Source organism: Rana temporaria, chromosome 12 (genome assembly GCF_905171775.1).
Source record: "Rana temporaria chromosome 12, aRanTem1.1, whole genome shotgun sequence".
Taxonomy (NCBI): Eukaryota; Metazoa; Chordata; class Amphibia; order Anura; family Ranidae; genus Rana; species Rana temporaria.
In genome coordinates, this window is record NC_053500.1 from 17,777,770 (window position 1) to 17,802,881 (window position 25,112).

A 25,112-nucleotide genomic window follows, 5' to 3' on the forward strand; every position below is an offset into this window, starting at 1 on the left:
GCTTTCTCCCTGGTGTGGAGTGTCACGCTCGCCCCCTCCCTTGGACTACAGGAGAGTCAGGACGCCCACTAACACACAGCTCCTTTCTCTATCTGCAACGTAGAGAGCGTCCTGACTCTCCTGCTCGCCCCCTTTTCCCTCAAGGGAGGGGGCAAGCACGACTCTCCACACCATGGAGAAAGCCTTGCATTACTGTGTGGAGTTACAGACAGAAGAACAGGAAGTGAGGATTTCTCAGAAGAAATAAGGACATTTAAAAGCAAAATGGAAGGATGAGGTAAGTGAAGGAGGACGGCACCAAGGTAAAGGAAGGAAGCTATTTAGGGAAAAAAAATTGTACCTTTACAACCCCTTTAAGTTTGCAGTTAAATTATCGGTTTTATATTTGACCAAATATTGGCGAAATATAGACAAAATAATCCACAAGGGGGAAATATATCACTCCGGCGGCAGCTGACTGACACATCCAATCCTGCGGGAGTAGTAACCATGAAGTCAGACAATTCTTGGAAGTAGCGCTCACACTTCTTTATAAAGGTGGTACTCTCACACATTGGAGTACCTACCTTACAGCATAAAACGCAGTGTGAGCGACTATCATCCAATAAGGAAACTTCCCCGCCCACAGTTAGAATCACTCCCTAGGTAACACATTTAACCCCTTGATCGCACCCTAGTGTTATCTGTATAAACGACAATGGTCCCAAAATAGTGTGAAAAGTCTCCCGATGTGTCTGAAGCAATGTCACAGTCACAATAAAAATTGCAGATCGCCACCATTACTAGTAAAAAATAAAATAAAAATAAAAATGCCATAAATCTATCCCATTTTGTAGGCGCTATAACTTTTGCGCAAACCAATCAATATACGCTTATTGTGATTTTTTTACCAAAAGAATACGTATCGGCCTAAACTGAGAAAAAAAATGTGTTTTAAAACGTGTTTGTTGTCCGGGGGACCTACAGCCAGGGAGCACCGATTTTTCAAATCAGGGCACCTCTTCCAAAGACTCCTATGTTAAAAAAATAATTTCTCCGGTGATTTTGGGGACCCGGTACCAGGCTGGCCGTAGGTCCCCTGGACCCAGAACTTGGCACACATGTAGCTCCATTTCTCCTCTACAAGTGTGCAAAGTTTGTTGTCTGGGAGACCTATGGCTAGAGAGCACCGATTTTTCAAAGCCGGGCACCCATTCCATAGACTCCCATGTTAAACGTCAGTCTAGTCATGGGCACAGTGAGGCATTGGCACAGTGAGGCATGGACACAGTGAGGCATGCACATGGACACAGTGAGACATGCACATGGACACCCTAGGCTTATACTCGAGTCAATACGTTTTCCCATTTTTTTGTGGTAAAATTAGGTGCCTCGGCTTATATTCGGGTTGGCTTATACTCGAGTATATACGGTATATATATATATATATATATATATATATATATATATATATATATATATATATATATAATATATAAGTTTCACTTTTTGAATTGGAATTACTGAGATGCGTCTGTATTCTGTGCAGCTTAAATGTGTCAATAGAAAGAAATACTTCATTGTGGCCACTAGATGGAGCTGAGGAATATATATTATTTCTATAAGTAGCCAATGCCATCTAGTGGCCATTATGCAGTATTTTCCACAGTCATACATTCAATCTGCAGGGAATATATAGCCTGAGATCATTTGTTTTCCCCCCATTCACACAGAACATATTTACAAGCAGTTAATATTCAGATTTTCTGAGATGGTGAATTGTGGGGTGTCACTAGCTGTAAGCCACAATCATTAACATTAAAAGAAAGACATGCTTGAAATCTATCACTCTGTGTGGATTATGATACATCTAATCCCTATAGATATCAAACATTTGCTAATATAAATAAAATACTAATCTTACCTTCACCGGCTGCTTCTTTTGGGTCAGCACTTTGAAGACTACGGGTTCTTTAGCTTTGGGTTTCAGGTTGCGGAGCACAGCTGCCCCTGCATTCCTGAAGCTCTGGTTGGCTGTGACATGGGGGGTGGTGGTGGTGCGCGTGGCTGTGACATGGGGGGTGGTGGGGGTGGTGGTGGTGCGCGTGGTGCGCGTGGTGCGCTTCTCAATGATCTTTCTTGAAGTCATTGTTATAATTTTCGAATATTAATAAGAATTAGTAAATCTCGCTCTACTAATTTGTCTTTTCTCGCTCTGCGACGCTAAAAAAACGCTATATGTGTATCTCTTTTCTCTTTGTTATCAGAGAGCTCCTCTCACACTTCTGCTTCGATCCACAATCGACAACGTTATGACTGGACTTCCCTCCGACTCCCTTAAATTGGCTTCCGACATGTTCTGTTGCCAAGGATACCAACTGCCACTCTGCTGTGACATCATAGCAACTGCCAGTCTGCACTCTGGTAAGCAGGCTACTTCCACTCTGGAATGTTCTGTTGCCATGGAGACCAACTGCCAGTCTGAACCGGATTCAAATCTCCCAGCTGTGTGCAGTCCCAATAAAGTGTAATGTCATCCCAAATCACTCGGCTATATCTGGGAAGAGGGCGCCTAATACACCAACATATTTATATCGTTTGAAAGATCAGCCCGAGACCTTCGATATCATCCCACATGGGACTCTGTAGCTATAGTCATTGTGGAGAAATGACAGATTATATGTAATGGGGGGGGGGGTGTATACGGAGAATGGGAGTTGGCACTGTGCCAGAATTCTGACCGTTTTTTTTTTTTTAATTGCAGCTGATTTCTGTGCTAGAAATGGGGGGGGGGGGAGATATTATTAACCACCTTAATGAGATGTGGTGTTTACAAGTTAAAAACATTTTATTTTGCTAGAAAATTACTTTAGAACCCCATGCAAAATAAAACGTATATACTGTATATATATATATATATATCTATATATATATATAGATATATATATATAAAAAAAATTCTAACAGAGAATAAAATGGCGGTCGTTGCAATACTTTCTGTCACACTGTATTTGCGCAGCGGTCTTACAAACGCACTTTTTTTGGGGAAAAAGTACATTTTTTTTAAATTAAAAAATAAGACAACATTAAAGTTCGCCCGATTTCTTTTTCATTTTGGGAAAGATAATGTTGCGCCGAGTAAATTGATACCCAACATGTCACGCTTCAAAATTGCGCCCGCTCGTGGAACGGTGACAAACTTTTACCCTTAAAAATCTCCATAGGCGACGTTTAAAAAATTCTACAGGTTGCATGTTTTGAGTTACAAAGGAGGTCTAGGGCTAGAATTATTGTTCGCTTCTGCACGCGAGCTCGGCAGGACGGGGCGCGTTTAAAAAACTCTTATATTTTTAACTTTAGATTTTTTACACTGTTTTAAAAAAAAAATCTAATTGTGTCACTTTTATTCCTATTACAAGGAATGTAAACATCTCTTGTAATAGAAAAAAAGCATGACAGGTCCTCTTAAATATGAGATGTGGGGTCAAAAAGACATGCAATAAAAAATAAATGAATTAAATGTCATTTGAAAAAAAAAAAAAAAAGTGTTTTTAACCACTTAAGCCCCGGACCATAGCACTTTTTGCGATTCGGCACTGCGTCGCTTTAACTGACAATTGCACGGTCGGGCGATGTGGCTCCCAAATAAAATTGACGTCCTTTTTTCCCCACAAATAGAGCTTTCTTTTGCTGGTATTTGATCACCTCTGCGGTTTTTATTTTTTGCGCTATAAACAAAAATAGAGCGGCAATTTAAAAAAAAAGCAATATTTTTTACTTTATGCTATAATAAATATCCCCAATTTTATTTTTAAAAAGCAATTTTTTTCTCAGTTTAGGCCGATACGTATTCTACATCTTTTTGGTAAAAAGAAAAAAAATCACAATAAACGTTTATTGATTGGTTTGCGCAAAAGTTATAGCATCTACAAAAATAGGGGATAGTTTTATGGAATTTTTATTATAATTTTTTTTTACTAGAAATGGCGGCGATCTGCGATTTTTAGCGTGACTGTGACTTTATGGCAGACACATTGGACACTTTTGACACATTTTGGGACCATTTTTACAGCCATCAGTGCTATAAAAATGCACTGATTACTGCGAAAATGATACTGGCACTGAAGGGGTTAAGTGTGTCCTAGGGAGTGATTCTGGCACTGAAGGGGTTAAGTGTGTCCTAGGGAGTGATTCTAACTGTTAGGGGGAGGAGCTACCAGTGACATGTCACTGATCGCTGCTCCCGATCACAGGGAACAGTAGAACACTGACGTCTCACTAGACAGAACAGGGGAATGCCTTGTTTACAAAGGCATTCCCCTCTTCTGCCTTTGCCGACCGCAACATCGAGTTCCCGATACCCTCGGGAGGAACTCACGAGGCACGCGGTGGGGCTCGTGCGTGCGCCAAAATTTAAAGAGATGTACAGGTATGCTCTTTGCCTGCCCATGCCATTGTGTCGATGTATATCCTGTCAGGGGGGGTCTGCGCTGATTGATTATCAGTGCAGCCCCTCCCGAGAATGCCCACTTCAGACCACCAGGGATGCCACAAGGACCACCGGGGATTTCCACCAGGTATGCCACCCATGGCCACCAAGAATGCCAATCTGTGCCCAAAATCAATGCCAATAAGTGCCCACAAATGGTGCTAGTCAGTGTCCATCACTAATGCCTGCCGGTGCCTCCTTATCAGTGATGCCCATCAGTGCCATCTATCAGTATCCATCAATGCCACCCATCAGTGTCCATCAGTGCCAACATCGTCTCAGCCCCCTTTGTCACCACGCAATCTCGGCCCAGCAACCTGACACCTTTTGAGACACTTGCAAATGCAAAACCATCGCGAGCAACCTCCCACTCATCAAGACCTTTGTGACCACGCAGCCTTGCCCCAGCAACCTGACATTCATTGAGACCCTTGCAGCCAGACAAATAGGCTCCATGTACACGGGACGTTTTTACAACTGCTCGTAAATGACTAAACTTGACAGATAGTAACCCGTTTTGCCGCGTTTGCGTTTAGAAGCGTTTAAAAAAAAAAAAAAAAGACTGTGTACATGGTCACATAGGATAACATTGAATGATTTCAGGAGCAGTTGAAAAAAAACGTCCAAATGCCTCTGAACGTACGTTTAGCAGTGTCCCGTGTACAAGGGGGTCCTATCTGATTAGTCAGCATCGCTCTGCTCGGGGAAGAGTGAAAACGAGCCATCAGCGGTGTTCAGTGGCTCGGTTTTCAGTGCAGAGACGCAGGGGGCAGATGCAGTATCAGTCTGAAAAATCACAGCTAATGCGCAGTCCCGTTTCAACCTTACTTTGTTTTTCCAGCAAGAGCCTGGAGCCGACCCAACAACTACTCCAGTCCCACCCTGGTCGTCGCCGACGATGGACTGAAGTCGCATCTCGCCAATGTAATCGAGCGCATCGAGGCCCTCGGGTAAAGACTGCGCTCTCAATAAGCATTTTAATAAATAAATAAATAACCCAGCTCATTAACCACTCCTTGGCACGCAACACACTGAAGGCCTATCACACTGCTTGGAACACCTACCGCAAACTTTTGGCCTCTTGCCCTGGAGCAGCGATAGACACGTCCTAGCCTTTACATCGTATTGCCAAAACGCAGCTGGCCCTTTCTCACAATACTATAAGGCTATAGCTAGCCGGCTTCCAGCATTCCTGTCCTTACAGGACCCCAGTAAACAGTCAGTATTCTCGGCCCATGCAGTCAAGTCCCTCCTACAGAGCATACAGAAGCACCAACCCGTAGTCAGTGGAAAACGCCTACCTATCACGAGTGCCCTCTTCAGGGACATGTCTGAAATCCTTACTCGTTATTCGTTTGGGGCTTTTCTCAGCCTGGTCATCCAGGCGACCATCTACCAGGTCTTCTACGGTTTCCTACGACCTAGTGAATTTACCCTCAGCGGCTCCATCAGTCAGACATTGTTCTGAAGCCAACTGACTCACTTTTTCTGAACCATTACACCCTTCATCTCACAGTCTACAAAACGGAAACAAACCGGCCCCGGGGTTGACATCAACCTGTTTCAGACTAACAACGCCTGGTGCTCGGTGACGGTGCTCGACAGCCAGTTTATCAAGCATCTTGGGCTTCAACCCCAGTCAGCCCTCTGGACATCCCTTCCAGATCGGAACAGCCTCAGCTGCCTTCCAACATGGAGTACCAGACCACGTAATCGAGAAACTAGGCCGATGGAAATCCACTTGTTTTGCCACATACATCCCAAATCCTCAGAAAGAAATGGCACAAGCCTTCACCAAGGTGGTTCAATAAACAACAAGAATCAATTAAGAGTTACTCCCCCATTGCCCCCTTTTCTTGACATACCAACCAGACCACCAAGGTACACTTCAGGTCTATTTATGTTGTAAGTCTTGTTGCGTGTTTATGTGATCCACATTTCTCTCGGTCATAGGGCCACAGCCATAAATAAGAAGGCCAATATGGTGACCTGAATTTATGGGAGGAGCCCAGAGGGTACTTAAGCAGCCCACTCGCCCATGCTCTTTGTCAGATCAGTGCATGATACCCTCCCGCCCTTCCCTTTTTCAGGGCACTTTTTAGCACATCCTTCCTCATAAACTACCCATTTTCGGTATGCCCCCCTTTCTTGGCATACCGAAAAGACCACCAAGGCACACTTCAGGTCTATTTTTGTTGTAAGTCTTGTCGCTCAAAATTACTTCCTTATCAAAACCAGTCTGATCCGACCAAATACTGCAGAAATATCTTTTTTTGCCAGTCACATTTAACTGTTCCCTTGCCAATATGGACATTGATTGGACTAAAATATACGGTCAAGCCTATAACACACCTAGACCTTATGCATATTCATAAAGTATATATTGTTAAACTTGATGCTTTGTATAAAAAACCCTGCATGTCTCCCCTGTGCTCCATTACATTACATCTTTTTCCGGCCATGTTTGTCGCTTGATTGATTCCATAGACTAAACTCCATGGGCAGGGAAAAACATGTGGGGGGTGTGGCCTGGACAAAGCCTAGCCTGAGGGTGGCTTCCACTCTACAGAAGGGTTTTGTGGCTTCTTTTCCTTCTTCATTGACTTCTATGGAGACGAGGTCTTTCCCTGCCTGTACTCCCAGCAGTTGTCAGCATATAAGGGTGTGTCTCCTGCTTAGTGTGGTCAGTTTCTAATAGCAAAGCAGAGGGACTGCCAGGAACACCAGGGATTTTACATAAAGGAAGCAATACAAAGAGAACAGGATACTTTCCCATACAAGTACATGGTACAGCAGGCACATATCAGGAATATAAAAATGCTGGGGTTTAACAAACGCTTTAAGGCTCCATTCACATTTGTGCGACTTGACATGCAACTTTGGATATTTAAAGTCGCATGACTTTTTTCAATGGTTTTCCAATGATAACCATTCATATATGTGCCCTGCGGTGACCTCAAAGTAGTTCATGCACTATTTTGCTTCAACTTTCGGACCTAAATGTTAAACAGTTGTCCATTATCACTGGTCAAAGCCAAAGTCGTAGGCAAGTCGCACTTGTCCAACTTTGGAATTCGTACAAGTGCGAATGGAGCCTTACCAAATTGTGTCATTCAGTTAGGGTTTTCATGTACGCTAAAATCCACACTTGTATACTCCATCTGCACTCCCCATTGGGATACTTTTTAGCTGCTGTGAATACAAAGTCAATTGAGATACAATTTAAGTGTATACAGCGAGGGGAAATAGTATTTGACCCCCTGCTGATTTTGTATGTTTGCCCACTGACAAAGAAATGATCAGTCTATAATTTTAATGGTCGGTTTATTTTAAGAGTGAGAGACAGAATAACAAAAATATCCAGAAAAACGCATTTCAAAAGTTATAAATAGATTTGCATTTTAATGAGTGAAATAAGTATTTGACCCCTTCGCAAAAAACATGACTTGGTGGCAAAACCCTTGTTGACAAGCATAGGAGGTCAGACGTTTCTTGTAGTTGGCCACCAGGTTTGCACACATCTCAGGAGGGATTTTGTCCCACTCCTCTTTGCAGATCCTCTCCAAGTCATTAAGGTTTTGAGGCCGATGTTTGGAAACTCAAACCTTAATGGGATTAAGGTCTGGAGCCTGGCTAGGCCACTCCAGAACCATAATGTGCTTCTTCTTGTGCCACTCCTTTGTTGCCTTGGCCGTGTGTTTTGGGTCATTGTCATGCTCGAATACCCATCCACGACCCATTTTCAAAGCCCTGGCAGAGGGAAGGAGGGTCTCTCTGAAAGATTTAATAGTCTAACGTCTCTTTGATGCAGTGAAGTTTTTCCTGTCACTCCCAAAGCATAATGTTTCTACTTATATGTTTGACGGTGGGAATGCTGTTCTTGGGGTCATAGGTAGCATTCTTCCCCCTCCAAGTTGAGTTGAGTTGATGCCAAAGAGCAAAGAGCTAAATTTTGGTCTCATCTCACAACACTTCACCCAGTTCTCCTCTGAATCATTCAGATGTTCATTAGCAAAATTCGGATTGGCCCTGTACATGTGCTTTCTTGAGCAGGGGGACCTTGCGGGTGCTGCAGGATTTCAGTCCTTCACGCAGTAGTGTGTTACCAATTGTTTTCTTGGTGACTATGGTCCGAGCTGCCATGAGATCATTGACAAGATTCTCCCGTGTAGTTCTGAGCTGATTCCTCACCATTCTCATGATCACGAGGTGACATCTTGTATGGAGCCCCAGACTGAGGGAGATTGACAGTTATTTTGTGTTTCTTCCATTTGTGAACCTCTCACCAAGCTGCTTGGCAATGGTCTTGTAGCCCATTCCAGCCTTGTGTAGGTCTACAATCTTGGCCCTGACATCTTTGGTCAGCTCTTTGGTCTTGGCCATGGTGGAGAGATTGGAATCTGATTAATTGATTGCTTCTGTGAACAGGTGTCTTACACTGGTAACAAGCTGAGATTACGAGCACTTCCTTTAAGGGAGTGCTCCTAATCTTAGCTTGTTACCTGTATAGAAGACACCTGGGAGCCAGAGCCTTGCTGATTGATAGGGGATCAAAATACGTATTTCACTCATTAAAATGCAAATCAATTTATAACTTTTTTTAAATGTGTTTTTCTGGATATTTTTGTTGTTATTCTGTCTCTCACCATTAAAATAAACCGACCATTAAAATTATAGACGGATCCTTTGATTTTCATTGGGCAAACATACAAAATCAGCAGGGGATCGAATACTTTTTTCCCCTCACTGTATCTGCCTGTGGTCTTAGTTTTTTTTTAAATCTTTTTTAATTAAAGTTTTCCATGTAAAAAACAAGTACAAGAACACTAAAAACAATACAATGAATATGCTTGTATTGCCAGCGCAGGGTTCATATATTTAAAGCACAGGATACGAATGCAGTTTGGCGGGAGCAACGCCAAGTTGACAATGGTGTGACTGTGTAACCTTCACTGTCAGGTGCCAATATGAACTGACGTAAAGAGATAGAACTGACCCAGTTTCCTGCACTTAGCACAAAACAAACAGAAATCTAGCTAAACGTCTCTCGAACCCTTCGTTATCTAGAAGCTATGAAGCAGTGGTGGGGTCTGCCAACCATTTGGCACACACTTTATCATTTTTGGCAGGACATCCTCTGTGTGTGTGTGTAGGTATCTTTATACAATGGGAGATTGTTGGTGATCAATTGTTTCCAGATGGAAATGGAAGGGAGAGCCTCCGCCAATACAAGGTGATGGCCTTTCTTGCATAGAATAGAAGGAGAACGACAAAGGTTTTTTTCCCACCCTGGTATGAAGAAGATTGTCGACAAGGCCTAATAAACAAATTTTGATGGCTTGAGGGACTGACGTTGATGTAAAAGTATTGATGATGGTTAGCACGTCCAATCAAAATCTTGTGATATCAGGTCATGACCCAAAAATTTGGGAATAGTCACCATGGAAAAAAACACACCTCCAACACTCTGAGCCGAGGAATGGGATGGATTGATTATGTGGAGCCTAAAGAGGATAAAATAGGCTCTCTGTACGATTTTTAATTGAATTACTATATTTGTTGGTGTATAACACACACTTTTTCCCCCTAAAATAGGGGGGAAATCGTGTGTGCGTGTTATACGCCGATATAGGCTGCCACCGAGGGGAAAAGTGCCGCTGAAATAGAGCCGGATCTCGTGTGTACTCGGCTCTGCTCGCAGTCACACTCACTCCCGCCCCCCTAGACGGCTCCTAGCATTGACATCCCGGCATTGGACCGACGTTATGTCCATCATAGGATCCGGGCCAGGGAGGGGGGACTGGGCGTGACGCCGAGCAGAGTACACATGAGATCCGGCTCTGTCTATTTCGTCAAGGCTGCAGATGGGCACTGATCAGGCTGCAGTGAGGAGCAATGCTGCAGATGGGCACTGATCAGGCTGCAGTGAGGAGCAATGCTGCAGATGGGCACTGATCAGGCTACAGTGAGGAGCAATGCTGCAGATGGGCACTGATCAGCCTGCAGTGAGGAGCAATGCTGCAGATGGGCACTGATCAGGCTGCAGTGAGGAGCAATGCTGCAGATGGGCACTGATCAGGCTGCAGCGAGGAGCAATGCTGCAGATGGGCACTGATCAGCCTGCAGTGAGGAGCAATGCTGCAGATGGGCACTGATCAGCCTGCAGTGAGGAGCAATGCTGCAGATGGGCACTGATCATGCTGCAGTGAGGAGCAATGCTGCAGATGGGCACTGATCAGCCTGCAGTGAGGAGCAATGCTCCAGATGGGCACTAATCACGCTGCATTGATGCTCACTGAAGATTATTTTGCTTCAAAGTGGTTTATTTTAAAAAAAAAATAAAAAACTTTTTTTCCCCCTTAAACTTCCCTCTTAAATTGGGGTGCGTGTTATACGCTGAAGCGTGTTATACGCCGATAAATACGGTAATCTCTCACTAAGAGAAACTAGTGTTTTAAACGGAAGATCCCATATGTTATCCCAATCATTGTTGTCTAAATGTGGTGCATCCCTCAGCCACTTATTTCTCAGTGATTATAATGGAGGAAGGGCAACCAATACCAGATGGGCATTAATGTGAGATGTGGGTTTTTCAGTGCAATCAGTTCTAAGGCCCATGGGAATTGGCTATTTAAGGTGTGGGAGAGTAGCCTATAGCTAAAATTGTGTGTGAGGGGTACATTAAAGTCTTGAGATAGACAAGCTAAGGGGCGTAGAGAGCCCTGATCCACTATCTGAGAAATGTGTTTTATTTTGTATTTAGTCCACACAACCGGATCTGGTAGCATGAAGTAAGGAGGGGTTCATTAGATGACAACTGCAGTGTCAAGGTATTTTTCATTAGCCAATACGGCCCTCCAGGCTCTGATAGTTGGAATTAAAGAATATGGAGCCTTGGGGCCACAAAATAAAAGGGTTTGCAGAGCCTCTTGGGGTCCAACAATAGCCACCACCAGCCTAGCAGATGAGTTGGTATGATCCAGGGAGAGCCACCAGGAGGCAGTAACTAGTTGGGTGGCCATAAAACATTTATGGGAGTCTGGGAGAGACAATCCCCCTGTGAGGAGGGTCTCATAAGTGTGGATAGTTTGTATCCCAGAGGGCGAGGGCCCTATGGAAAGGTAGAGAAAAGTTGATTCAGGTAGGTAAAAAAAGATTTAGGCATCCAATAAGGAGAGTGGCGGAAGAAGTATGTAAGCCTTTGGTCTTAGTTTAATACATATCCTAGCTCACTGAGTCTCCAAACCCCGGCATGCTTGTATGTTCTATCCAGCTCATTCAGATACTGCCGAGACTGCAGGGACAGAACTGCTGGTCTGCTTGCTTCAACCTTCCCCCAGTGCGTTTTAGGCAGGCTACTGTCAGCGGGACAGAAAAGAAGGCAGGCAGAGCGATGTTTGTGTACCACTGTTGTGGGGGGTATCCCGGGGTGTAATCAGGGTTGGGGGCACAGATGTGGGGGAGACACTGATGGGGGGACACAGTCGTGGGGGAGACTCTGATGGGGGGACACAGTCATGGGGGAGACTCTAATTGGACACAGATGTGTGGATAGGCTCTGACGAGGACACAGAAATGCAGAAAGGCTATGATGAGGTTATCGTATTTATCGCGGTATAACGCGCTCCCGCGTATAGCGCGCACCCCTAATGTTGCCCCAAATACTGTGGAAAAAAAGTTATTTTTGTACTTACAGTTTTGGTGTCTTGCGCGGCATCCATCGGCGGCCTCGTCGGGTCCGTCTGCGGCTTCGGGTGTCCTCTTCGTCGGGTCCGGCGTCCTTCTGCGGCGTCCTCCCCGCTCGTTTCCCGCGCCGAGTTTGAATACTGCGCCGACATATACAGAGCGCAGTACACTCGTGTATTGTCGGGCAGGCTCGGCAACTCTCGCGCTGACGTCCTGTACGTCCAGGACGTGAGCGCGGAAGGAGCCGAGACTGCCCGACTATACTGCGCTCGGTATATGTCAGCGCAGTATTCAAACTCGGCGCGGGAAAGCGGGTATCGGCGTATACCGCGCACCCCACGATTTTGCCCTTTTCAGGGCAAAAAAGTGTGCGGTATACGCCGATAAATACGGTACTTTTTATTTATTTATAAATAACAATTTTTTTCGGCACGCGAATATTTGTAAAATCTACAATGTGGCCCTCGGGCTAAAAAGTTTGGAGACCCCTTCTCTAGCTGAACACAGCAAAGGCAAATGTTTAAAAACATTGGCGCTTGCATGACGTTGGCATCCGGAAAAAAACAAAGAAGAAAAGGTAATGCAGAGAGAAATTGGTCATGGGCCTTTGAATGAGGCGTGCCACAAATGAAAAAGTAACAATGTAAATGGCATAAAAGGGTACATAAGTAATAATATTTATTTTACAAGTTGAATGGTTTTTCTCAACAAAAGTGGAGTATTCCTATACATTGTCTAATAATAGAAGCAACAAACTCAGATACAATCTGGTATATGGAGATTAATAACAAGTGGTTTTCTTTTCCAATGCTTTTACTGCAGCAGGTAAGCTGTCTTTATTGAGGGTACATAGGAACCAGTGGCAGTGCGTCCATAGCGGCTTTCTCCTGCATCCGTCACTCAACAATAGATTCATGCATTGCAGGAATCCATCTATTGTTGCCGCTGCCGCCCCCTATTCAGGTGTCCGGCCCCCTGTTGAGCGCCGGCCATCAGAATTACAGCGGTGGGTGTGTTTTGCAAGTGCCTGATTAGAGCCAGGCTGTGCGTTCCCTGTTTAAACAATGCTGTGTTAGGGAATCGCTTCCCTAACACTGACTCAGGTGCACCGGGTCTGGTTACCGGTCATCTGATTGGCTGAAGCGACAGGTGCAGTGATTGGACGCCTATCAGGCGTTCAATCGTAGCAGAGATGACATTGAGGATGGGAGAACACATCGAGGACGATGGCGCTGACCCGAGAAAGGCAAATTTGCTGCATTTAAGGGGGGCACAGTGGCTGTGATTTATGTTTTTTTTGTCAGTTTGTTTGCGCCCCACCACTGATGTGAACACTAGAGGATCGCAGTGTGACTGCAAAAACAGCAAAAGGAACACATCAACAAATCCAAAAACAGTCTAGAAAAGACAATAACTAATGCAACAAAAAAAAATGCATTCATTATTTATGTTATAACAGGACGCAACTGAAACGCCCACTACGCTTTCTATTTTTACCCTGTGATGTTACGTTTTCCTCAGTGTTAATTGGTTTATTTTGCAGGGGCTCTACCTCCCTACGTTCCTTCAGGACATTGCGACTTTTTTTTATTCTCAGACTCCTCCTTAATGTTTGCCATGTTCTAATCCATCTGCTTGTCTTTACATTCCTACGTTCCTTCTGATTAATTGCATTGCTATATTCCTCCTGATTCATTACATTCCTATATTCCTCCTCATTCATTACATTCCTATGTTCCTTATCATCTTGATGAATTTTCTTGATTTTTTGGGGTCTCGTCTCATCTTCTTCCCTGATGCCGTCACAGTTTCCTCTTTTGCGTCCCTTCAGCGCTTCTTGATCATTTCTTAGCAAGTCTACTGGTCCCCAGGCGAACATGCTTTGCGGTTGGTAGCGTTTCCAGGCAAAGCGCACCAAATCTCGACGTTTTCTCTTGTCCTTTACGGAGAACAGGAAATAGTCTAAGACACTCCTTTTTATGTTCTTTAATTGGCCTTCGCACAGGGTTTCCCACAAGAAAAACTGGACCAGAGGAGCTTGGAAGTGTTCAAACCCCAGTTCCCCCATGCACTTCAAGATACGGGTGATCCGCAGGTTATTGTGAGTGTGACTATGAATAAAAAAAAATAGTGAGAAAACAAATATATAAAATATTTGATTTGACTACCCCTTTAAAAGTCCAATGAGAGATATGCATGCCATGAAATACAATCTGAAAAGCACACTGTACATCTGTGCACTTGTGTGTCTGGACCTCTGTTGCAGCCAGTGTTCCACCAAGCATAGTGTTGCATGGCATATAACAGTGATTTTTAGCCTTAGATTGGACCCAAGAGATTTGCATGTCATTATGTCATAGTGAGACCAGAAACTTTTGGGTTTGACCCTTAACCTTTAGCCCCGGAAGATTTTACTGCTTAATGACCAGGCCTTTTTTTGCGATTCGGCACTGCGTCACTTTAACTTGACAATTGCGCGGTCGTGCGACGCTGTACACAAACTAAATTTACATTTTTTCCCCCCATCAATAGAGATTTCTTTTGGTGGTATTTGATCATCTCTGCGATTTAAATTTTTTGCGCTATAAACAAAAAAAGAGCGACAATTTTGAAAAAAACCACACGATCCGTCTTTCCTCACAGAACAGGGACAATCTTGTTTGGGTACAACATCGTACGACCGCAGTTAAAACGATGCAGTGCCGTATCGCATAAAATGGCCCTGTCATTAAGCAGTAAAATCTTCCGGGGCTAAAGTCGTTAAAGCGGAGGTTCACCATAATTGACAACTTTTCCTGTTTAAAACCAGCTGCCATAGTACGGTCTGTATCCGTTTTTTTTTTTTTTTTTTAATCGGCCTCCTTACCTTTGAACGAGGGCCTTTAGTGAGCTGTCACTCACTTTTCCCCGTGGGAGTGGGCGTGGTTTTAAAAATCCCCCATCAGCGCTATGTCTCCTGGGAGTTAGTCCTGAGAATCCCAGGAGACGCGCTGTGTTCGAAATCCCGCCATATCTCGCGGGTCACGTGATTAGTAACTTGTCTGCTAGTCACAGCGGGGAGTGTCCTTTTCAGGACGCTGCCGGCTGTTGTCCTAGCAACTATGCAGTGTTGACGGCGCTGCTCGCTGTCACACTGCGCGGGATAGAGCGGTGAATGCTGGGACAGCATTCACCGCATCCCGGAAGATAATACAGGAGGGCTTCAGAGTGCCCGCAGTTAAGATGGCAATGTCCATCATCAATTTTTATAAAATATTATTTTGGGGGAAATCGTCTTGGTAGCGGCTGCGAGTAGGAGACTGGTGAGTACAATTTTCATTGTACCATCAGCGTTACAAAAACGTCTTTAAAAAAAAAAACGTTTTCCCGCGGAACTCCCGCTTTAAGGGTCAAACCCAAGAGTTTCTGGTCTCACTATGGCCTAATGAGGTGCAAATATCTTGGGTCCGATCTAAGGCTAACAATCTACTACTGCTCATCTTGACACATCAAACCATAAAGAAAGCAGCTCACTTGTTCAAATTCATATATCTTTCTTTCCAATTCCTCGCTCTGCAGACTTTTCCGGTCTCCTCGTTTTCTAGATGCAGACCGTAGAATCCCAACATGAGCTTATACGCCTCAAGGAGATTCCTCGTGACTCTTCTATCTTTCTTCATTTCCTAGGGAACACTTATTTGTTATAATGAATAATATAAATGTAATAAAAAAAAATAAAAAAAATTAGAAGCAGGACAAAAAAAAAAAGAAAGGAACTACACCAAACTTGGCTTCCCCTCATAACGCCCTGTAGTGTATGTCCTAGCATTCTTTTTTTCTTTTACCCAATTCCTGTAATGAGTAACAGGTTTTCTCAATCCCTGTGACATCATCACTATGCTTGTAAATGTCTTGCAGTTAGAAGGGATCAGCAAGGTGCCCTAGGTCAATTCCTATTGATGTGGGTGTAGCGCTCATCCCCAAAGTGGCCGCTTAGACTATGCCCAGGTTCTCCAAAATATTACAGAGGCTGCCAGTCGCACACACATCAATGATTCAGGCCCAGTCTAGGGCAGTGGTCTCCAAACTATGGCCCGGGGGCCAGATGTGGCCCTTTGCTTGCTTTTACCTGGCCCTTGGGGCATAATTCCCCCCCATGACACCAATGAAAGGGCACAATTCCTCCCAATGAGACCAATAATGGAACCCAAAGACACCCAATAAGGGGGCCCAATGACAACCAATAATGGGGCACAATTCCTCCCAATGAGACCAACAATGGGGCCCAACAATAGGGCACTATTCCTCCCAATTAAAACAACGGGGCCCAATGATGGGGCACAATTTCTCCCAATGACACAAACAATTGGCCCCATTGACACCAATGATGGGGCACAATTCTTCCCAGTGACACCAAGAATGGGGCACAATTCCCCCCACTCATACCAATGATGATGCACAATTACTTCCACTGAATCAAACAATAAGGCATTTTTTTCTCCCCACTGATGTCAGGACTTTTTTCTACTCCAGATGGTCACAGTCCGGCCCCCCTAAAGTCTGAAGGACAGTAAATTGGCCCTTTGTTTAGAAACTTTGGAGACTCCTGGTCTAGGGGATGCATTAGTATTTATTGCTGAAGATCTTTAACAGGAGAGGGGTTTGGGGTCAGAGGATACTCCAAAATGATCAACAGCAACAACAGTAGGACAAACCTCTCTCTAATCCCCAAATAGCAGCTTTTCTGGGGTTGCAGGGAATGGCCATTATATATAAGACCCCACAGCAGCAGTCCATAAACACTACTTCTGGTACTTAGTTCACCTATAGCACTTGCACAGCTATCAGTACCCAACAAGGACTTTAATCAGTGTTCCAGGAGCTGTTTGCCACCCAGAATCCACAGGTAGATGCTTTGTGAAGGAGATCAACTAGATCTTTCTCCAGACCCAGGACTTCAGTGCAGTGCTCAGACAATCGCCCCTAGGCCTTCAGCCAAGCAGCTGCTGAGGCCCAGACTGCAATTTCTTGTCTCTCTGGCTATCTCCCAATGACAAACGCCCCCTAAGAGACTGGAACCATCCCTTGAGGGAAAATAACCCCCTATTTAGGCCTCCTGCACATGTATCACCTCCCCAGCCACCTTCTGGAAGCCCTCTTCCAAGGATTGACTGGGGCATGATAAATATTCAACTGATTAAAATCTCCCAGCCCTTTGTTCTGGAAACTTCTTCCAGACGCAAGGATAAGTAAATCAGAATCTCAGCTCAAGAAACCCTAAGACCTACACAATCAACGATTGCTCAATTCAATACAATGGAACCAAAACTAAAATTCCCCTAACCACCTATCTAGAGGGGGGCATTACATGGGCAAGCCACCAAAACGACATCTTCTATGAAGCCCCTTTCTTACCCAGTGTGTGGATAGGCTCTTAGGAGACAAGGCAGCAGCATTAGGTTGCTGGAAAATAAACCAATGGAGATGGGCAGTTGCGTAGTCTAGCAGGAGAGAACATAAGATGTTCCTGCTAGTCCCCTGCTTTCCTATTAAAAACTGACCACACTAAGCAGGAGAACACACCATGATCAGTTCTCTAACTATGCTTGGAATTCAGCCTGTTTTCCTCCAATGATCAGATTTGTCCTGACACGCCTCCCCTGCACAGCCATTCACTGGCAAGCTCAGTGTGCTGCTGCTTCTCCTCCCGCAGCTCTTATGCAGCTGAGAACAGAGGGCATGTGATCACTTATAAAAGAGGGAAAAAAAGGTATTTATAATTTTCTTTTTTTTTATATATCAAGACAAAAATGTTTTGCCTTTCATTTCCATTTTGAAAAACTGAATAGGTTGATTTAAAAGGTGATCATTTACAATCACTTTAAATAGAGTTGCCTAGAAGTGCCCAAGAGTACTTTTATTCATTGTGGAGGAAACCCCAAACTCTGGGGCAAACAGAGGCATAAACCCGAGCCCCATCTACCCACATTCTTAGTTTTGTACTCCTAAAGGAACACTAAAGTAAAATTTTTTTTTTTTGGTAAAATAACAAACATTTTATACTTACCTCCACTGTGCAGCTCGTTTTGCACAGGGTATCCCCGAACCCGGTCTTCTGGGGTCCCTTGGCGGCTGTCTCCTCCTTGCAAGAGCTTTTTACCTTCATGCAAGCTCCCTCGCATGGTGGAAAGCTCTTGCAAGCGCGCTCCCGTGATACAGTGGTGGCCATAGCCGCCAACTGTATCACTCGGCCCCGCCCCCCACATCATTGGATGTGATTGACAGCAGCGCCAGCCAATGGCTGCGCTGCTATCAATCTGTCCAACCTAGCCAATCAACGGCCAGGCTGGGAACCGAACAGGATGAAGTTAATAACTGCATAGAATAATAAATTACAGATAGAACCATAGCCAATATTCCTGCAAAAAAAGGCAATGAATTGATTCAAGTTATCTGACTGATCTCTCCCTGCTCTGCTACACTATAATGGTGCGCCTGTCTTTACACGCACATGAACTTTAATGGCATCCCTGTCTTAGTCCGTAGGATTCAATATTGAGTTGGCCCACCTTGCTTTATGCACTGGTGTGCAGTCATGTTGAAACAGGAAGGGGCCAACCCCTAAACTGTTCCCACAAAGTTGGGAGCATGAAATCGTCCAAAATGTATTGGTATGCTGACGCCTTAATAGTTCCCTTCACTAATGGGGCCAAGCCCAACCCCTAAAAGACAACCCCACAAAATAATTCCTCCTCCACCAAATGATTTGGACCAGTGCACAAAGCAAGGCCCATAAAAACATGGATGAGCGAGTTTGGGGTGGAGGAACTTGACTGGCCTCAACCTGATAGTACACATTTGGGATGAATTAGAGCGGAGACTGTGAGCCAGGCCTTCTCGTTCAACATCAGTGCCTGACCTCACAAATGTGCTTCTGGAAGAATGGTCAAACATTACCTTAGGCACACTCCTAATCCTTGTGGACAGCCTTCCCAGAAGAGTTGAAGCTGTTATAGCTGCAAAGGGTGGGCTAACTCAACGTTGAACCCTACGGACTAAGACGCCATTAACGTTCATGTAAAAGGCAGGTGTCCCAAAACTTTTGGAAATATAACGTATATACAGTTAGATGAGTTCCTCTTTAATTCATTGGGGTTTCTAATACCTGAATCTCTTTTTTGTGTAGAGGAGCGGCATGTGGGTTAACACCACGTTCTTGAAGTGGAAAGAGCCTGAAACACAAGAGGTTTATATCAGTTAGAACTATAACCAGATCTCTAGGGAAAACTTTATTTTTTTCCCCCGGGTAAAGTGAGAATGGATTGGAGCCACTATTAGATTTTTGAATGGTTTTGGTGTCCCCACTGGGACACCGAAACCATCCCTTCCTGTGGTGTCATCGGGACAGGAAGCGTTGGGAAATCTTCACAACAGGAAGCTTCCCATCTAAGCTCCAGAAAACAGAAGAGTTTGTATTCCAAAAGCATTTGAAAGCAATAGATCATAAACGTAGTTACACCTACCATTGGATGTAGTTATGGTTGTACTCTAGCATGTCATAGTCATCTTTCCCTGCATTAAGGAAGTCTTCAATTTGACAACCTGAGAATGATACAGAAATCGGTTATTACTTCCACTCCTATTAAATATAAAACATACTTCATAGGGTCTTCCCTTTTAGCTATTGGTGGAGAATGCGGGCTCAAAAAATCCAACAGAGAGATCCTTCTACAATTCTCTACATCTGACGTCCTTGACTTTCAGCGGGAATATCTGAATGATACCTGCAGCTACAGGCGCCATTATTTTCTGCCGATTCTGTGCACGATAAGAACGGTCACATCGGCAGTTCCGCCGCTTGATCTTTCTTACAGGCAACGGGAGGGGATGTACCCCCCTCCCGCCGCAATCTGGGGCTTCCCCAGGCTTTCCCTTGCCATCAGGGACCAGGAGAAAGAATCGGCTGCCGCAGGATGACGACCATAGAGATTTCTGATGGCCAGAAGGTCACCAGTCATCTCTATGACAGTCGGGAGGCTCGGGCGTGACGTTATGACGTCCGGGTCGCGGATGTAAACAAAGCCTTGATCACGGCTGTCAGCATGAGACGGGTGAATTATTTTTTTCCGATCTCATGCTTTCCAGCCTGGAGGAGAGATGTGGGGTCTTATTGACCGCACATCTCTCCATAAAGAGGACCTGTCACGATAGATTCCTATTACAAGGGATGTTTACATTCTCCACACCAGGGAGAAAGCCTTGCATTACGTGTGGAGTTACAGACAGAAGAACAGGAAGTGAGGATTTCTCAGAAGAAATAAGGACATTTAAAAGCAAAATGGAAAAGAGAGAGGTGGGAAGCGGATGCGGGAGAGTTGGATGGGGAACAGTGGGAGGAGATTTTTCAGGCGGTGGGCAAGTGCTCCTTGAATGTATCACAAAAGCTCACCCAGTTGTATATCCTGTTACGTACCTATTACACCCCACACAGGCTTAGTAAGATGAACCCGCAACTTGACCCTACTTGTACACGTTGTAAGAGAGACCATGGAGATTTGATTCATATGCTATGGAGATGTCCCAAACTCCACACTTATTGGGCAGGAGTAGTGAGTACCATTAACTCAGCGTTTGGCGTGACTCTTCCGCAGGACCCGAGGGCATGTCTCTTGGGGGCTCTGAAGAAGTACGAATGGGAAGAGGCGGACAGGGAAGTGATTCACAGGGTGTTGTTCCAGGCGAGGAAACTCATCATGGTTCATTGGAGAGCTGAGGCTCCCCCGACCCGTGCTGAGTGGATCGCCAACATTGGGACAACGATGAGGATGGAGAAACTGGTATACCAACACAGGGGCAATGCCCACAAGTTTGAGAAGCTATGGGCAAAGTGGTTGGATGTACCGGGCCTAGCCCCGGTGGACTTGGTGATGGATAGGTTGCTGGGTATTAATGTTGGGTGAGATTTGGATGGGAGGGGATGCCACGAGAGCAATGTCCGGAGTGGGGGCGGGGGGGGGGGGGGGGATTTACCTCCAGAATGGGATTGCTATATCTGTACATGTTAGTATGGCCTTGATCTTTATCTCTATTTTATGTTTATGTCCCCGACGTGTCGAGGGGATTCTGTATGCCTTGTATCTCTGCAAACTAAATAAAACTTTTGTTGGATTAAAAAAAAAAAAAAAAGCAAAATGGAAGGATGAGGTAAGTGAAGGAGGACTGCACTAAGGTAAAGGAAGCTATTTAGGGGGAAAAAAATCCTTTACAAAGAAAGTGTAAAAAAAATATAATAATAAAAAAAAAAAATTTAAATCCCCCTGTCCCCGGTAGCCTGCGCTCAGAAGCGAACACACACGCAAGTCCCGCCCACACATGTAAACTCTGTTCAAACCACACATGTGAAGCGTTGCAGAGTGCGTTAGTGCGCGAGCAACAATTCTAGCACTAGACCTCCTCTGTAACTCTAAACTGGCAACCTGTAAAAAAAATTAAAGCGTCGCCTATGGAGATTTTTAAGTACCGAAGTTCGGCGCCATTCCATGAGTGTGCGCAAATTTAAACATCTTTCAGTCTATACAATAAACAATTGGGCTAACTTTATCGTTTTGTTATTTTTTAGTTCATGAAACATTTGGAAAATTATTGCGCAAATACTGTGCGAGATAAAGTTTCAATGACCGCCATTTTATTCTCTAGGGCAGGCATATGCAATTAGCGGACCTCCAGCTGTTGTAAAACTACAAGTCCCATCATGCCTCTGCCTCTGGATGTCCTGCTTGTGGCTGTCAGAATCTTGCAATGCCTCATGGGACTTGTAGTTCTGCAACAGCTGGAGGTCCGCTAATTGCATATCCCTGCTCTAGGGTGTCTGCAAAAAAAAACATGTATAATGTTTGGCAGCTTTGAGTAATTTTCTAGCAAAAAAATGATGATTTTTACATGTAGGAGAGGAGTGCCAGAATAGGCCCGGTATGGTAGTGGTTATATAAGAGCAGTGTATACAGCAAGCTGTTGCAAAGCATTGGCGAAGGTGAAAACCACATTTGAAAATAATCAGTAGATCCACAGATCACTGCTGAAATGGTATCCGAAGTCTGACTGCTAATAAATGTTAAACTTCAACTCCAAAGCTTCTCTATTAATAGTTTAATGTGACAGGTGGTGTTTGGGGAGTGTAAGGAGTGGGTCCAAATTTAAACTTTTCAGCAAACGTTGAGACATGCACATCACTTTAGCTTGCTATATTTAGGGATCTGTTGATCTTATGCCAAGTTTAAAGTTACATTAGGAAAATAAACCTCTCTCCATCTTGGTACTTACCATTAGGTTTGAACGCCATCTCATTTCTGTAAAAATGTAGATTGGGCATTTCTTTCTACAAGAGAAAAAAAAAGCCAAAAAGGGTTATCAGAAATGTCCTAGTTAATTGTCTGGTAAAAGCAATCTATGGATGTCTTCAAATTTGATCCGACATCCCTCTGGATCGACCTTTCTCAGCCATGGTTCTGTGGAACCCTGGGGTTTCTCCAGAGGTTGCTAGAAGTTCCATGACCAAAAAAAAAACAAAAAAAACTTCTGCCTCTCAAATGAGTAACCACTGAAGGTTCTTCCTTCTGTCCCCAAATGTAAGGAGCATTCTTTCTTTTGACCATCACACATGAGCTGTAGATTTAGTCATTATCAACATGGGTTCCCTGAGACCAGAAAGGTATTTTAAAGGTTCCTCTATGTCAAAAGGTTGAGAAAGGCTGGTATAGATGGTAGGGGTGCGCATCTTCACTGGTCTCACAATTTAATTCGATTACGATTATCTGGTAAGCGATTCGATTCCGCGATGCATCACGATTACTGACGAGCTCCCACTTCCGCTTGGGCCGCCTAGGCGGCCCTTCCTCCTTGCAATCTTCTGGGACACATCACAGGTCCCAGAAGATTGCCCGGCTATGCAGGACAGCGCAGTGAGACATGCGCATCTGGCTGTGAAGCTGCAAGCTGTCACAGCCCAATGCCTACAGTAGTATTGCCAGCGACGTAGACAGGCAGGGGAGAGAATGGAGGATTTGGGTGGCCCTGTCGCTGGATTGTGCAACAGGCGAGTGTCTTTTTCCGCACACTCGTAGAATGGCAACAAACTATGGTACCTAAAAATCTCCATAGAGGTCCAAAGCAGCTGCCTCATACTTGCCAAGTATCCCAGTTTAAATTCCCTTGTCCCTTGAAGTTTTAGTCCTGTGCTGTGTACTGATATCTCAGTGTGAAGTGCTGCTACTAATGCTGTCCAGCTCTGCCCTATTGTTGTGTACAGATGACTCACCTGCAGACCTGTGTTTACATGTAAATAACCGCCATTCATATGTAAATACGGGGATAATTCATATGTAAATAGCGACATCATTCATATGTAAATAAATGCAGCATACATATGTAAATAGCTGTGGCATTCATATGTATATCATGCCCCTCTGCAGTGAAGAGATGATGTGCTGTAACCTCTAGCAACCAATCAGTGAGCAGTATTACTGTACAGTAATCTCTAGCAACTCATCAACAAGAAGAAATGGTGTGCTGTAACCTCTAGCAACTAATCAGTGAGCCGTAATGTGTGCTGTAACCTCTAGCAACTAATCAGTGAGCCGTAATGTGTGCTGTAACCTCTAGCAACCAGTCAGTAAGTGGTAATGATATGCTGTAACCTCTGGCAACCAGTCAGTAAGTGGTAATGATATGCTGTAACCTCTGGCAACCAATCACAATCACTGCCTGATCTGATACAGTAAACTGATTTTAAGTCTAGCTAATATTTATTGTATGTCTCAGAGCAGGTGGAGAGCAAAATTGCATTGAGGGGGGCCCCAAGCAAATGTTTTCCTGGGGTCCAATCAACATTAAAGATGGCCCAGCCCATGTTTAATGTCATGACAGGTTCTCTTTCACACCAATTTTTATTTCATATCAGAAAGTTTTGGAAAAGCTTACCGGGTCAATGTGGTAAATGGGATCTGAATGCCGGTACCCATGTCTGTAGTTCTGCATATCCCGTGCAGCTGAAGAATACATATACGCGTACTATCAAGAAAAGGTAAAACAGTTAAAGAGGGCTTCTGCTTTGCTAATAAATATTCCAATCCCCAGTGAAGTTTTCATTTTATCACTGATGCCAATTCCCACCTAATAGATTAGAACACGTTTAACTTGGTGCCATGGGGGATTACTTCAAAGATCTTCCTGAGAAGACTCTCACCTGAGCAGTATAAAAGCTAACCGTTATATTGGATAGCCTTGGCCATTACAGAAAGGATGGTGGCATACCATAAATGAGAAGTTCACCCAAGTCAGCATGGTAATGTTTCCGTATACAGATTTTCCCCAATGCACGCCCACGGAACAAGTAAACAGGACGACGTCCAGGGATGCCCTCCTGGCAATTGAGCGCCGCGCTGTAGACGTCTTTCGTCTATAACGTGGGCTCAAAGTGGTTAAAGTACTTACAACTTGTTTTCCCCAGTTAAGACATCAAATTACCTCATATCTGGATTTTACGTGTTTTCCATTTTGCGGCCTTCTGGTTGTCAATGGTGCCTAAGGTGTATAAAGACAACAGATGGGGAGAGCAAGCGGCTCATCATCCAAAAAAAAAACTGCACAAAGAACAATATACTTCAAGGAGATAAAATTCCACAACCTAAAATTTTACAACACTAATGCCGCGTACACACGGTCGTAATTTCCGACAACAAATGTTCGATGGGAGCTTGTTGTCGGAAATCCCAACCGCGTGTAAGCTCCAACGGACATTTTCTGTCGGAATTGCCGACAACAAAAATTTGAGAGCTGGATCTCAAATTTTCCCGACAACAAAATCCGTCTCTGAGCGTGTGTAGACAATTCCGGCGCACACAATTCCAAGCATGCTCTGAATCAAGTACAAGACGGAAGTGCTCCTTCTGGTAAAAGTAGCACATTTGTCACACTGTAACGG

The 25,112-nt window shown here is 44.3% G+C and overlaps 1 protein-coding gene across 3 annotated transcripts in view; it reads right to left on the bottom strand.

Moving 5' to 3' along the window:
* LOC120919538 (opioid growth factor receptor-like) overlaps positions 1-25,112 on the bottom strand; it is a 36,503-nt gene that overhangs the window by 486 nt on the left and 10,905 nt on the right. The window contains exons 3-9 of one of the 3 annotated variants that reach the window (XM_040331740.1): positions 24,656-24,712; positions 24,110-24,199; positions 22,454-22,508; positions 19,657-19,735; positions 19,299-19,365; positions 15,668-15,816; positions 13,406-14,265 (exon numbers count right to left, since the gene is read on the bottom strand). In XM_040331740.1, the coding sequence (XP_040187674.1) occupies positions 13,605-14,265; positions 15,668-15,816; positions 19,299-19,365; positions 19,657-19,735; positions 22,454-22,508; positions 24,110-24,199; positions 24,656-24,712 (1,158 nt within the window). In that variant the 3' untranslated portion in view covers positions 13,406-13,604. Of the gene's footprint in view, positions 1-13,405; positions 14,266-15,667; positions 15,817-19,298; positions 19,366-19,656; positions 19,736-22,453; positions 22,509-24,109; positions 24,200-24,655; positions 24,713-25,112 lie in introns of those variants that run through there. The other 2 variants (XM_040331742.1, XM_040331741.1) reach the window with 2 other exon arrangements.